General features: G+C 39.6%; 1 protein-coding gene across 1 annotated transcript in view; it reads right to left on the reverse strand.

Annotated features, from left to right (window-relative positions):
* Positions 1-5,142: 5,142 nt before the first annotated feature.
* lmx1al (LIM homeobox transcription factor 1, alpha-like) overlaps positions 5,143-14,880 on the reverse strand; it is a gene marked incomplete at its 5' end in the record, with an annotated part of 32,423 nt that continues 22,685 nt past the window's right edge. The window contains 6 exons of the mRNA XM_062990830.1: positions 5,143-6,385; positions 6,489-6,644; positions 9,419-9,539; positions 9,640-9,717; positions 9,795-9,958; positions 11,410-11,642. Of these exons, the coding sequence (XP_062846900.1) occupies positions 6,228-6,385; positions 6,489-6,644; positions 9,419-9,539; positions 9,640-9,717; positions 9,795-9,958; positions 11,410-11,642 (910 nt within the window). The remainder of the gene's footprint in view (positions 6,386-6,488; positions 6,645-9,418; positions 9,540-9,639; positions 9,718-9,794; positions 9,959-11,409; positions 11,643-14,880) is intronic.

Consider the following 14,880-nt stretch of genomic DNA (forward strand, 5'->3'; position numbering starts at 1 on the left):
CTAGATAAAGACCAGATTTGCTATTCAGATAATACATTTATGTCCTGACGTTAAAGACGTGACAGTTAATCACTTATGAGCTACAGATAATATTTCTCTATATCTGAGCATGTCAAAGAAAATTTCCCTTAGCTCCTTCTGGATTCTTCGTCCTGCTGAATCACTGTTTAATATTAAACTAAGGAATGTGCGCTGTCTCTCCCTCATATCACATCCAGCTACCCACTGGCATGAGGATCAAAAGAGCAAAGGGGGATCTGCTGAGTTACACTGCCTTTGACTACTGATGGGATGAGTGGGAGGACAGAAACACTTTGACTGCCATGCCAGACCAGCTTGTTTGGGTTTTCTCTTAATATTTGATCAGTCACTAGGACAAAAGAGCAGTCGAATGCAAAGTTCTTTCCTGATGCCAATCCCATATAAAGAGCCACTATAAAAGCAGACATGGTATCAACAGCTGGAACCACTGTTTATATTGTAAAACTAAAACGCAAGACACAAAAACATTATACTTTAGATAGATCACAGAACAGAAGAAAACCAAAAATATGTGCCTTAAATTGCCTGTTTAAGCAGTTGTTCTTAAATATGAGAGGGTACTTCAAAAAGTTTCCACACTCTGTTTATTAAGAATTTCAGAAACAAATTACACCACTTTTCTACATAATCATCTTCTGATGCATTTTTTTTTCAGCATCATACCAACTTTTTAATCCCATCAGCAAAAAATTTTTTTGGTTAAGTGAGTAGGCGCTGCTGCACCGCTGCTTTCACATCATCATCACATGAAAATCTTTTTCCCCTTAAAACTTCTTTGAGCGTCCAAAAAGGTGGAAATCAGATGGCGCTAAATTCGGACTATAAGTTCTCTTAGCCATGACCAATTACTACTCCTCCCACCCTCACTGCTTCCAACCAAAATATAAAAGTGTGGAAACTTTTTAAAGATCCTTTGTACTACACAGCCAAATGTTTGTTAATGCGTTGTTAGTGACTTTGATTGATTATAACTCAAATAAGTTATGGCAAGTTTAAGTGCACTTGAATTTGTAAAAGCTATTTTCTATTTTTTTATTTCTATTATTTTAAAAACTGTAAACAAAGTACTGCGTGAAAAAAATTAGACTGTGAACTCAAAATGGACTAATAATGAAAGTCTATGTGCATCCGTTTCCCCTAATCAGTCCAAATGATTCTTGATGATGTGGTTATCAACCATTCACTACAGATGTGGTGTATATGAAGAGCCACTACAAAAGCAGACATGGTATCAACAGCTGGAACCACTGTTTATATTGTAAGTAAAACACAAGACACAAAAACATTATTTACTCAGATAGATCACAGAACAGAAGAAAACCAAAAATATGTGCCTTAAATAGTCTGTTTCAGCAGTTGTTCTTAAATTTATAAGGGTTCTTCAAAAAGTTTCCACACTTTTTAAAACTCTATTTATTAAGAATTTCAGAAACAATATACATCACTTTTCTACACCTACGTCACCTTCTGATGCATTTTTTCTAGTGTCGTACCAACTTTTTAATCCCATCAGCAAAAAAGTTTTGGTTGAACATGTAGCCACTGATGCACCGCTGCTTTCACATCATCATCATCACATGAAAATCTTCCCCTTAAAACTTCTTTGAGCATCCAAAAAGGTGGAAATCAGATGGCGCTAAATCCGGACTATAAGCTCTCTATACTGCTCCTCCAACCCTCACCGCTTCTAACCAAAATATAAAAGTGTGGCAACTTTTTGAAGATCCCTTGTACTACACAGCCAAATGTTTGTTAATGCGTTGTTAGTGATTTTGATTGATTATAACCCAAATACGTTATGGCAAGTTTGGGTGCACTTGAATTTGTAAAAGCTATTTTCAAATTTTTGATTGAAAAACTGTGTATGAATGATTTAATGACAAAACTACATGAAAAAATCACTTTGTGTACTCGAAACACACATGAAAGTCTACGTGTGTCCGTTTTCCTTCTTTAGAAAATAATAAGTCAGGATTATTCTCTGTGGTTATCGACCATTCACTGCAGATGTGGTGTATATGAAGAGCCTCTACAAAAGCAGACATGGTATCAACAGCTGGAACCACTGTTTATATTGTAAAAGTAAAACACAAGACACAAAAACATTATTTACTCAGCTAGATCACAGAACAGAAGAAAACCAAAAATATGTGCCTTAAATCACCTGTTTCAGCAGTTGTTCTTAAATATACTACATAGCCAAATGCTTGTTAATAGCACATTATTATTAAAGGATTCACCTGTTTTAGCCACAATGATTTAAAACAAGTGCAGACAATAAGGTACCCGGTCAGACAACTCTACAGATAAAAACTGACCCTGGAATGGGTCATACTGAAGAGCTTAGTATTTTTCAATGTGGCACAGTTACAGCATGCCAGTCAGCGCTAAAGCTTCCTATTGTGACTGTATGTGCTACGTGCAGTAAAAATCTCTAGTTGTATATTTAAAAATCAGCTATTCTCAGTTGTAAAACTCAGTTCATAAAGTTCTAAACTCCTAGTATAGCTTAAGTTTCATGGACATGCAGGTGCACACAAGCTTGAGGTTATCATGTGCAAGGCCAAGATGTGCACCATCCAGAGTGGCGTAAAAAGTACATTCTACTGGACTGAAGTCAGTGAAATGATATTTTCTGGAATGATTAATGCTCTGGAATGATTAGGTTTATTATTAAGAAGCTTAACAGATAACTCTGGTTTCAGTGGCTGCCAGATCGCCAGCTCTAACATTTGGTGGAAGTAAAATTAATAGTCTAAACTCCTTAGTTCCAGGAAAGAAAAATCATAATGCTAGAGCGAATAATGACATGGTTTCAGCTTTGTGGCAAGCGTAGGGAATGTCATTTCCTGTTTCATCAAGTTCTATGATGAAATGGTTTGCCAGGTTTGGTGTGGAGGGACTAGACTGGTCTACACCCTAGACACATCTTAATTATAAAATGAGATGCAAAACTGTGGGCCAGATCTTATCATCCAACATCTGTTCCTTGACTGTAGTAAGATTCTTGATGCTAAATAGAGGTAACTACGTAGATTCCAAAATCTTAATATTTATGCACATGATGTTGGGTATCCAAAACATTTGGCCATGTAGTGTATTACTAAAATCCTCCTAAAATAGATCAGAATCACAAAGCTGTCCAGTATATTTTCCTTATGATACTTGTTGTGTCCATGGCGGTTTGTGGTTACTCAGTCCAACGTTAGTACATTAGAGATCAGGATAATATTTGACAGTCGTTCCCGGTGAAACAATAAGTGCTCTGTACATTCATACATTTTAAATAAGAAATGCCTTACATATACACTGTATCATGCTGCAACATAAATAATCCAATACTGAAGTTCTGGCACACAGTAGAGGCTACAAAACATCCCACGATATCATACAGATAGACAGTAGTGCTAATTGCAACCATAGTCATGATACAAACACATTAAGCGCAGTACATTACAGCACAGTAACATTTAGCATCACTTTGCCAAGTGCTGCACCCCCAAACACTGAGGCGCCATTTTTCTGTATTAAACACTTGTATTAAAGATACTGCAGATGCTATAATAATGTACCTCTACCCTGTAAACACAAGACCCTAAAAATGACCCTGTTCGCTGTGTAACGACCCTGAACAGTTTCTAACGCTAAGAAAACGGCTTAACATCATTTGGCAATTAGTACACTTAAAGCATACATTTAAAATTCCTTAAATGTGGCCTGACAGAAAGAAAGCTAAACTATCCTTAAAGCATTTCACTTAGACCTGAACTTTTGAAAAGTGTACTATTAAAATCATTTCAAAACTACCCTGTATGCCCTGTATTCTGAGGGTACGAAATTTGGGTCCTGTTGGTCAAAGTCCAGCAAAGTTTGGTAGCTCGTGATTTCCTATATTAGTTGATTAACTTGGTAAGTAGCCGTGATAAATGGGTTCCAGCCCCTGTTGTGCACCTCAGCTGTAAGATAAGTGTTGATTCATGCGTTCGTGTTCTGTCATTTTAAATAATTGATCATTCTCGATTTTATTACCCTGTTCAAGTGTACTAATTTACAGTTGTTTACAAAAATCTAGATGCCGGTCAGATGAAGAGATTTCTGCGACTTTTCTTTTTCTATGACTGATAAGAATTTCATTAGTTTTCTAGATTAGTTTTCTGTTTACTTAATTTTTATTCCTAATTCCACTGCTGTTTTTTAATTAGCCTGATATGGGCTGCAGTGCTGAGAGCAGTCTGTGTGTGAGTGTTTTAGATATAAAAACATTTATAGATGTCCCACTAATGAAATGTGACTGGTATTGGACCAGCAACTGCTTAGTCTTGTTTCTGGCTATGGTGGAGAGCCAATCCTGCAAACATTAGGCACAAGGTAGGTGCGCTAGACAGTGCGCTATACAGTCGCTCATTTATTCCTGATGGCAATTTAAGTATCCAGTTCACTTCTTGCCATGCTCTTGTAGAAGGTGGGAGGACACTGAAGTACCATGAGGAAACCCTCGAAATGAGGGCTGTGGGTGCACAATCCATGTATTTATTTACTGCTGCCAATAGGTGTAATGTTAACTGACCTGACACTGATGGTGCCCATCCAATCAAGTCCCATATTGCTGTGCAGCACTCACTATACCAGCCACCCTGCCATACAGTTTTTGTTTGGAAAAACATGGAAACTTTGCATCAGATGTTTGAATCGCTGCCAATGGGTGTAATGTTCACTGACCGACACTGATGGCTGATGACTGATAAGAATTTCATTACTTTTCTAGATTAGTTTTCTGTTTACTGAAAATAACAGCTACTTAGATTATCCGTTTGATGGTGAATAATCACTGTACGCCATTCAGCTTTGTGACACAGCCTCCTTATTTGTGGTTAGTCATTTTAATTGATTATAGCCCAAATAACTTAAGGTGAGTTTGGCTGCACTTGAAAAACTTGTAAAAGTTATTTTCTATTTTTTTTTAAGAATGACAGAAGAATTACAATTTTAGAAATCACTGAAGTCTGCTTCCATTAAGACTGCTCTGTGCAAGTGTTTGACTTCATCTATAGTTAATAAACAGTATAGAAATTCAACTAGAAAAAAATTTTAAATGTTCACTCAAAACGCACCTATAATTAAAGTCTACGTGCGTCCGTTTTCCCTCTTACAAAATAATTAGTCTGAATTATTCTTTGTGGTAATCAGCCATTCACTACAGATGCGGTATACAGAGATTAGACTTAAAAACTCTGGAGTATTCCTTTAATCATTTAACCCTACACAAGGCCACCTTATGGTGGACGTCCCCCTGACCTGTATCATCGGGTGGATTTGTGTTTGCCTTGTCTTAATCACTCTGGTATGCCTTTTTACTTTGCTCTCTGATGTCTACCAAGACTCCCTAAGTCAGTGGTGCACAGCTGCAGAGGAGGAAAACCACAGTTTAGCCTTTTTATTTACTGGTGTTTTTTCTTGAAGTGCCAGGTCATTAGCTTGTAATTAAGTAAGGCATTAGTAGGGAAGACACTGAGCTATGAATATCTAAAAATGGATTTCTAAAAATTCTAGAGATTCTTAAGCACAGTTTCATTTGTTGGCCATAACAGGATTAAATGTATTTTAATGAATTTATAATGAACGAAATCCTAGGCACCATTTATTTTAGTTTAATAGTTTATACAGTAATTATTCATTTTTTTCCATCTTCATATCTAAGTTTGGTTAGAAAATACATATTTTTAAATGACTTATGCTCTGGCTGTCTCCCTGGCCGCTTCATAATTGCTAAACCTTTTATTTTGAGCTGTTTTCGTCAGTAAAATGGACAGACAGTGAGGTAATAAGTCAGTAATCAGCTGCCTATTCCTATTCAAAATGTGCCTATGACTTTAAAATGTTAAGATGTATGTGCATGCTACCATCATACACAATCATTTCAACATTGGTTAAGCATGAGGGTACAATTGTCATGTTCCTAATCTACCTGTATAATTGACTGTATAATTTTCTCCTCACTCTCTACATCAATAGATTAATTTACTCCATCTGGTTCATGATTGGCACAGCTTAAGTGTGATTGTTGGATGTGAGATTCTCCGGCTGGGTGGGCAAACGTCTGGTTTAGAGCAGGACTTTATCTGTTTGTTTGCTGCTTCTCTTGAGGGCTGAAGTGGAATTAGTCTGGGGTCGGAGGTGAAGAGGGGTCACGAGGTGAAGTAGGAGTTTTGCATCGAATAAAGACGATCAATCGGATTTCCCACGCGCCCTGCCAACACCCCTCCCTCTGCCGTCGTCAGGAGACAATCGCCGAGATGACCCAGACTTCCATCGCTGTCCAAGTCATGGAAAACTGTTTCTGACTCTGAGAGAATGGGAATCAAGAGGAATCAGACAGAGATATAACTATAAGAGCTGAAAGTGACAGGCTAGTGTAATCATGCTGTGTTGTAGCTCTTATTTCTTACCGTAAGTGTGCATCTGCTCAGGACCTAACTGAGGAGGTGTGAGGCCATGCCGGAATTGTTCACCCCCATATAAGTTTGGGTCAAGTGCCAAAAGCTGCTGTCTGGGCATTGAAGAGTAAGTGAGCATGCCGTCTAATCCATGACTGCTGGAACCGTCTGTGAAGAGAGAGTGTGAATAGAGCACAAAGATACTTGAGAAAAAGAAAGATTCAGAAGGAGGTCCTTCACCAGCTGCTCACATGTGTGAAAATGCTCTTGAATTTGGAAATCAGTAGGTATTTAAAACTCTTAAGATGTTCAGAGCAGGTCTCTGATACTCAGGACTCAGGATTTCTGTTTGGCACCAACAGAAAATAATTTAGACAGAGTTGAGTTTACTATAATCAATGCCTTTTTCACTCTCTTACTCACACATCAGTGCTTGGTTTCTTGAGATTCTCTGTAGTGGTGCCTCATATCACCTAAACCAACCTGGATGTTTTAACCTTTTTGTAAGTAGTTTCATTTTGTTTTACCATCATTTTATCCTGTTCAGGGTTGCAGTAGGCAGCAGGTCCGGTTTCCCTGAATTCACTGAGCGCAATGCAGACACCGTTTGAGTGTCCATATCTGTATGTGGACACTCAAACGGCTAATAGCACTGCTGTGTTCCAAGGTTCGAATCCCCAGTGGTGCTATCAGCTAGTACGCTAGAGTAATTTACATCTGTGCCACCCGAGCATGCTAGATAGGTTCAGTTTGTTTTCCTATTTTTCTCCCCTAATCTAGTCGTACCCAATTACCCTAATTGCGTTACGCTTCACCTCTACCGATACAACCCTCCACTGCTAACTGAGGAGCTTCGCAACTGACACACGCCCCCCCAACACGTGAGCAGTACCGACTGCCTCTTTTCTTCTGCACGAGGTGAGTTCATATGCAGACCAGCCTTGTGCACAATCAAGGCAAGGCAAGGCAAGGCAAATTTATTTGTATAGCACCTTTCATACACAGTGGCAATTCAAAGTGCTTTACATAAGGAAAAATTAAAAGCATTAAAACATTCCTGAGATCTAGAACCTCAGAAAGACTTCTTGCAAACATTTAGTTACAATTAAGAGATCATGAAATTCAAACAAGAGAGATAAAAAATTAAGAACATGAAAAACTAAAAGAAAATATAGTAAAATATACCCTACAATTTAGGGAATATGAAATTAAAACAAGAGAGATAAGCAATTAAGAACATGAAAACTAAAGGAAAATATAGTAAAATATACCCTACAGTTTAGAGAATATGAAATTAAAACAAGAGAGATACACGTTATTATAAGGGTTAATTATACATATTAACAGGTAAATTACAGTACTAAATACTAAGACTATCCCACAGACTGACAGCAGACAAAGTAACTTATACTACCGGTCGTCACCAATAGTACAGTGTTCCAGTTCTACTGCCACACAATGATGCTCCTATAGCGATTTCGTCCATGGTGATATCTCTGTCTTACATAGACAGGCGTCCCAGACGTCTTTACTGTTTATCCTTAAACTACGGGTCAGGTGGAACACACAGTGTCACCTTTTCTAGTACTATGGGCCAGACGGTATCACACAGCGTCGTCTGATTCCCACCGGGGTGGAACACACAGCATCACCTAGTACTGATACAACACAGGTACTATGGGGCAGACGGTATCACACAGCCTCGTCTGATTCCCACCGAGGTGGAACACACAGCATTACCTAGCATCACCTCAGCATTATTCCCCAACCCTGCGCAGGCCCCATCAATCCGCCAGCAGAGGTCGCAATTGCACCAGTTATGAGGAACCCTGATCCGGCTTTCCCGTCCCTGAACAACAGCCAATCGTTGTTCATGTGGCCGCCCAGCCAAGATACGATGTATTCGAGATCCCAGCTCTGGTGTGCTAGCATATTTTACCACTGCACCACCTGAGCGGCCAGGTAGGTTCAGTTTTGAATAAAAATCTTTATGCATTTATTAGCTTAATTCTGGGAGGCTAATTATCAAAATTTTCAGGCCAATCAAAGATGCCTAGCAATCCTAAAGACAGCAAGGTGTTCGAAAACCACATACTCATGTATACTTAAGATGTCTTAATCTTGACACAGTTTGCAATAAGTGTAAAATGATGCAGAATGAATAAAGCTAATCTAAAAGCTTCACATACTTACATACATCAGCATCATTGCTTCAGTGCCACACTGAAGAGACTAACAACATAGACTAAACATCGTAGCTGATCGACTACACTTGGTGTAATAGGGAAATAGAATTATTTCATTTTTGGCTGAAGTATCACTCCAAGTTTCCTAACTTAATTTTCACTACAGCAACAACTGGCAATGTTCACATTGATGTTATTATAGTGTCTAGCCACTGGATATGAGACTGTTTCATCTCTATTTCCTATTCTACCCATATGTAGCTATCACTATGAAAATACAAGGTAGCACACAAACATCTTAAAAAACAGACATTGTAATGAAGCCTACACACTTGTGTAGACGAAGTGCTTCTCAATTTGTAGGAGATGAGTCAAGATAATATTTGTGTCTCAAGAAAATCAGAATTAGGGTACTTGTGTGGCACAGCAGTCTATTACTCTAGCCTAGTCTATTACAGTGGTGCCATCAGCCAGCCGGGCATCTACACGGACATGGTTGGCTATGCCTGTAATGGATTGGCACCCTATGTGGGGTACACCTGCTTTGCACCCAGTGTTTCCCAGTGGAACCAGACCACCATGACCTTGACCCTAAATATTATACGTGAAATAAGTTTTTCAGAATTTTCCCCCTGCATATGTGCATTGTGGTTATGCTGTGTGTCTGCGATCCAAATATGTCAATACAAAACAGTAAAAATCCACAATTTAATGAGCATTTGATTGTAGCGCTAAGTATCCGAGTTCACATCTTACCTTCACTGTCATCATTACTCAGTCGGCCTCCTCTGCTCGGGCCCCTCCGGCTCCCACCGATCTGCTCCTGCTCTTGTTGCTGCTGCTGCTGTTGCTGCTGCCTGCGAGCAATCTTCTTCATCTTAACACATATAATTAGCACATGCATGTACTGACTTCATTAAAGCAATGCATACAGACACAATCAAAATTGTAAACACGAGAAGTACATATTGGTGTACCTTTGCTCTCTGGTTTTGGAACCAGACCTGCACGACTCGTACCGTCAACCCTGTCTCAGCTGCCAGCGTCTCTCTCACCTACAAAAACGGAAGCATTAGGCAATTCTTCAAAGAAAAGTCGCTGTGTGTGTAAGATGGATATGGGTTTTGCTCACCTTGCGGCAGGGTTTGGACGACACCTCGAACGAGGCCTTGAAGGCGCGCCGTTGCTGCGTGGTCAAGATGGTGCGCGGCCGCTTTGATCTCTTATGTTCTTTACTGTCATCACCAGCCTTTCCGCCAACTGAGCTACTGCCACCCTCCTCATCCTCACTTTTTACTGCACGGGGAAAAGCAGCTTGTTTAATGGTATTATAATAAATCGTACTGACCCTACTAGTTTTTGTAGGAGTTGTATTGTAAAACTATTTGATTTGTCCATAATCATGAAATGTAGCATATAAATAAACAGGCTTGCTTGCTTTGTCTATTATCAGTATCAGACAAACTCGATTTCGCAAGTGATGCTTAAATATCAAATTAATGAAAAAAAACAAAACATTGCAACCTAATAATCCTTTAATAATTTGACCGCTCAGTTGGAATTAAGTAAACCAACGTGGCCAGTGTTATTTATTCTACTAAGCTGTATAATGGAAGGTATTTTATACTGAGGGCTCTTCAAGAAGTTTCCGCACTTTTATATTTTGGTTGAAAACGATGAGAGCAGGAGGAGTAGTGATTGGTTGTGTCTGAGAGACTGAGAGAGAGCTTATAGTTCAGATTTAGCACAATCTGATTTCCACCTTTTTGAATGCTCAAAGAAGCTTTAAGGGGAAGAAGAGTTTCATGTGATGATAATGTGAAAGCAGCGGTGCATCAGTGGCTACACGCACAACCAAAAACATTTTTGCTGATGCCATTAAATGGTATGGTATGGTATGGGAATGGTATGACGATGGGAAAAATTCTTAATAAATAGAATTAAAACAGGTGTGGAAACTTTTTGAAGAACCCTCGTATAATGAATCAAAACTTGCCAAATAAAATGAGGGTAATGGTGAACAATGCATTTATTACCTCAGTAAAGAACAATAACTATTAAATCAAATAAATTTAAACAAAACAATGTTCCTCATACAAATTATACAACATTTTGAATGGAGGCTGAATAACCATTTCTCATGAAGCTAAATAATGTAGGACAGTTTTTTTGGTTTGTCCATTTTCATTTAAATATATATCTAACTATACTTAAGATACAAGTAAGGTGAATAAAAAAGTTAAGGGAATGTGTAAATCATTTATTCAAATAAGCAACAACTATAAATTAATCATACAAAAGGCCCTTAAAATAAACCCCTTGTTTATTCTTTATCCCTGAAACACCACTAACATTCAGAATAATAGTGTTTCATATATTGATCCTAAATGCAGTGCGGCATCACGGTGGCTCAGTGGTTAGCACAGTTGCCTTGGAGCATGAAGGTCCTGAGTAAAGAGGTACTATTCCTTAATGTGTGGAGTTTGCATGTTCTCCCCATGTCTGTGTGGGTTTCCTCCGGGAGCTCTGGTTTCCTCCCACAGTCCAAAGACACGCAAGTGAGGTGAATTATCCATGACTGTGTTTGACATTAAAGAATTGAACTGATGAATCTTGAGTAACGAGTAACTACCGATCCTGTCATGAATGTAACCAAAGTGTGTACAACATGAAATTAAAATCCTAATAAATAAATAAAGTAAATGCAGTGCATTTTGTTCCACTCTATACAAGGACTTTACTTTTACCTGACTCAGTGGGAGCTGGGCTGATGGCAGCGAGCATCTCTCGTTCCTTCTCATAATCTCCACGGCAGAGCAGCTGGCCTTCCTTGAGCACAAACTCATCACCTCGCTGGAGTCGGCGCTCACACTCGCAACAGCTAAAGCAGCCCAGATGGTACACCTGACCCAGCACCCGCATGATCAGCTCTGAACGCCCAATCACCTGGAGGCATGCACTGCACTTCCTAACAAAGAGCCTAATACACATACACACAGAGAAAAAAGCACTTTTAGATAACCTAAGCCAGCATGGTGGTGCAGCAGGTGGATTTGGAGTGTATTTCTGTTTTGTCCCTAAACCAGATAAAAGGTTATTAATGCAGGATAGTACATTTTAAGACTGAATTAAATGACATAAAATCAGTCAATACTATTCACCTACATAAAGGCTCTTACTGGAAAGGCTATGCAGTGTTATTGTTAGACACTGGGAGGCAGCACTTGACAACAGACAAACTGGTACTTAGCTGACAGTAATGTATTAATTCAACCTAACAGTTGACAGTCCAGAATTGGTTTTAAATAATAACAGTCCACAGGGAATCCCAAATACGTACATGCTGCTGACCCATCATTTGTCTGGACATATTAATATACCGTGCAGCCTGCAAATATTTCCCTTCTAAATCCCCTTCCCAACAAGTCAGGTCTTTTTAGGGGCACTTTGCATTCCCTCGTAAATTCTTCCCAAATCCCCTATTCTTTCCCTTTCTGTGCCCTCCCTCCTTTATTGGTATTTTCTGGCAGTATTGCTTGTCCTGCTTCACTCCCTCCCTCTTTCCCTGCACAGCTCAGCGAAACTAATAAAGATGGGATTAATTAGATTGTTGTTTAAACAGTGCAATGCCCAGACAGATGCTATAAACTCATAAATGAGGATTGAGAATAGCATGGGGTTAATCTCTCGTCTCTCTTTTTTCACACACTCAAATAAACACAGATTACTCACTCACTCACACAAACAAACAAACACATGCACAGGAGCGCATTTATACGCTCAAATGCATGCAGGTATATGCAGCTGTGCTTGTTTGCAGCCAGAGAGGGCAATGCCAATCTAGGTGCATGTGCAATTACCTTTCATTATTGATGCCCTTTAATACAGACAGTAAACTTTGCACAAGCCAGAGCATCAGGCGGTATACTGGGCACCATTCACAAGACCATGTAAAGTCCACAATAAGGTCAAGCAGAATTATACTACCGTACATTTGACATTAAATTAGAGTATACATTGCTCTACAGGACATTGCCTTAGGTGCAGGCGGAAGCAGACACGACTGAGTACATTTTAAACAAGAAAGTTGCGAGAGCACAAATTTGAAAGCAATAAGAAACACCACAGAGAGTTTGTGAATGTGGGGTGAAGGAAAGAACGAGAGATGAAAGCAGAAAAGGCAATAATGTAAGGGAGCAACATAAAGCGCAGAGCGATGAAAAACATTTTTACTAAAATAGATCCTACTTACAGAGAGGCACAAGTAGATTTGTGTTGTTATACATGAGTATGTGTCTCTGTGTGTGTGTTCCAGAACCCCTGCTGAATTAGTAAGAAGGTGTTAGTCCCTAAATCTGGTGAAGGGAAAAGCAGCCAGGTCTGCACATAAAGGCGTCTGATCTGCACGAATGTGATGATCCTGTCCGAAAGGCAGCTGCTACAGCTAATCTGTCTCAATCCATCTGTCGAACGTGCCAAAAAAAATTACAACACCACCTACTTAACACACCCATACCAAGGAGGCTGAGCCCTCTTCACTTTCACCCAGAGCAACATATCCTAGGACCAGGATCACCATACCAAATGAGCGTACTTGAGAGTGCCGATGGTGAGATAGATGACAATTGCACCTTACAGCTGATCTTGTCTTTACCTGTTTGTTTGTGGGAGTGTTTTAAGATGTAAATGATATATTTCATTTTATTTTCCACATGAGTCAGGGTTTTAGTGGGTCTAATTCCCTTTGGAAATTCTGGACAGGGAACCAATCCATTGCAGGTCTGCGGACACCCCCCAGGTCCGCAGACACAACCAATCATGTCTGTATAGACACCCAGCTGACCGATAGCACCACAAACCTGTATTTTTGCAGTGGAGGGCTAGCGTCATAGTTTGTTGCGCAATCTAGAGCCACCTAAATTATGAACAGAATGTCCTAATGGTATTAAAACAGGCATTTACTGATATTTATTCAATTCAGTGGTACTCCAATAAAATAATTATTACAAATATATAAACAAATAAACAAATTCAATTTATGTAACAGCCAACAGTACAAACAGTAATTAGATATTAGCCATCCTCAAATAGCTTATATACTCCGGGCAGTCAGAAGCACTCAAACAGAGCTAAGCAGTAGAGTTTTTTTTTAATGCTTTTTCCCCCTTTTTAGCGCGTCCAATTGCCCGATTGCGTCATGCTTCCTCTCCACCAATGCCGATCCCTGCTCTGACTGAGGAGAACGAAGCTAACCCACGCCCCCTCCGACATGTGGGCAGCATGCCGTATGCATCTTATCACCTACACTTTTTAACGAGTGCAGTGCAGCTCAGCGTTGTGTACAGAGAGACACACCCTGAGAGCACTCTTTTCTCATCTCTGTGCAGGCGCCATCAATCAGCCAGCAGAGGTCGTAATTGCACCAGTCATGGGAGAGAGATCCCATCCGGCTTAGTCCCGCCCATATCTGAACAACAGGCCAATCGTTGTTCATGTAGCCGCTCAGCCTTAGCCGGCAGGCAGAGCTGAGATTCGGTAGGATGTATTCGAGATCCACTGTACCACTGCACCACCTGAGCGGCCATCAGTAGAGTTTTTGAAAGTAAATCTGATCTGATCTATCTGATTGTACAGCAGCCAGGTAAACTTCAATAAGATTCACATAACAGTCAGAAGTCCTCAAAAAGCAAGTAAATAGCAGGCAGTAGTACTAAAGTAGCATTTATATAGCAGTCTATAGTCCTCAGCCTGGACAGGCCATTCACTCCCTCAGACACAGCCAACTGTGTCTAGCCAATAGGCTGGCTGATAGCGAGCTGATAGTGTCTGGTTCCTCTCAATGATTCTTCCTTGTAATTTTAAGGGAGTGTTTTTCTTGCCACTGCCCACAGATTGCTCAACAGGGGTTTTTGGTTTTCGATCCCTGATTATGTAAAGTTGCTTTGAGACAATAGCGGGTTCAAATAGTAGTGTGTGTGTGGGTACAACAATTACATTAACATACTTAAATTTGTTTCAAAAAGTGGTTTGCTATAGCAGCCAGTAGTAAATGTAATGCATTTGCCTGTCAGTAGTACCCAAAAACAAACATAGAAGTCCACTGTCCTTAAATAGCATGTAAATATAGTACTATAGTACTTAAATGGCATTTGACACTACTCACATAGCACAGTAATATTATAACCACATACAATTTAAAATAAATTCTAATTGTTAAA

Source organism: Trichomycterus rosablanca, chromosome 2 (genome assembly GCF_030014385.1).
Source record: "Trichomycterus rosablanca isolate fTriRos1 chromosome 2, fTriRos1.hap1, whole genome shotgun sequence".
Classification (NCBI taxonomy): domain Eukaryota; kingdom Metazoa; phylum Chordata; class Actinopteri; order Siluriformes; family Trichomycteridae; genus Trichomycterus; species Trichomycterus rosablanca.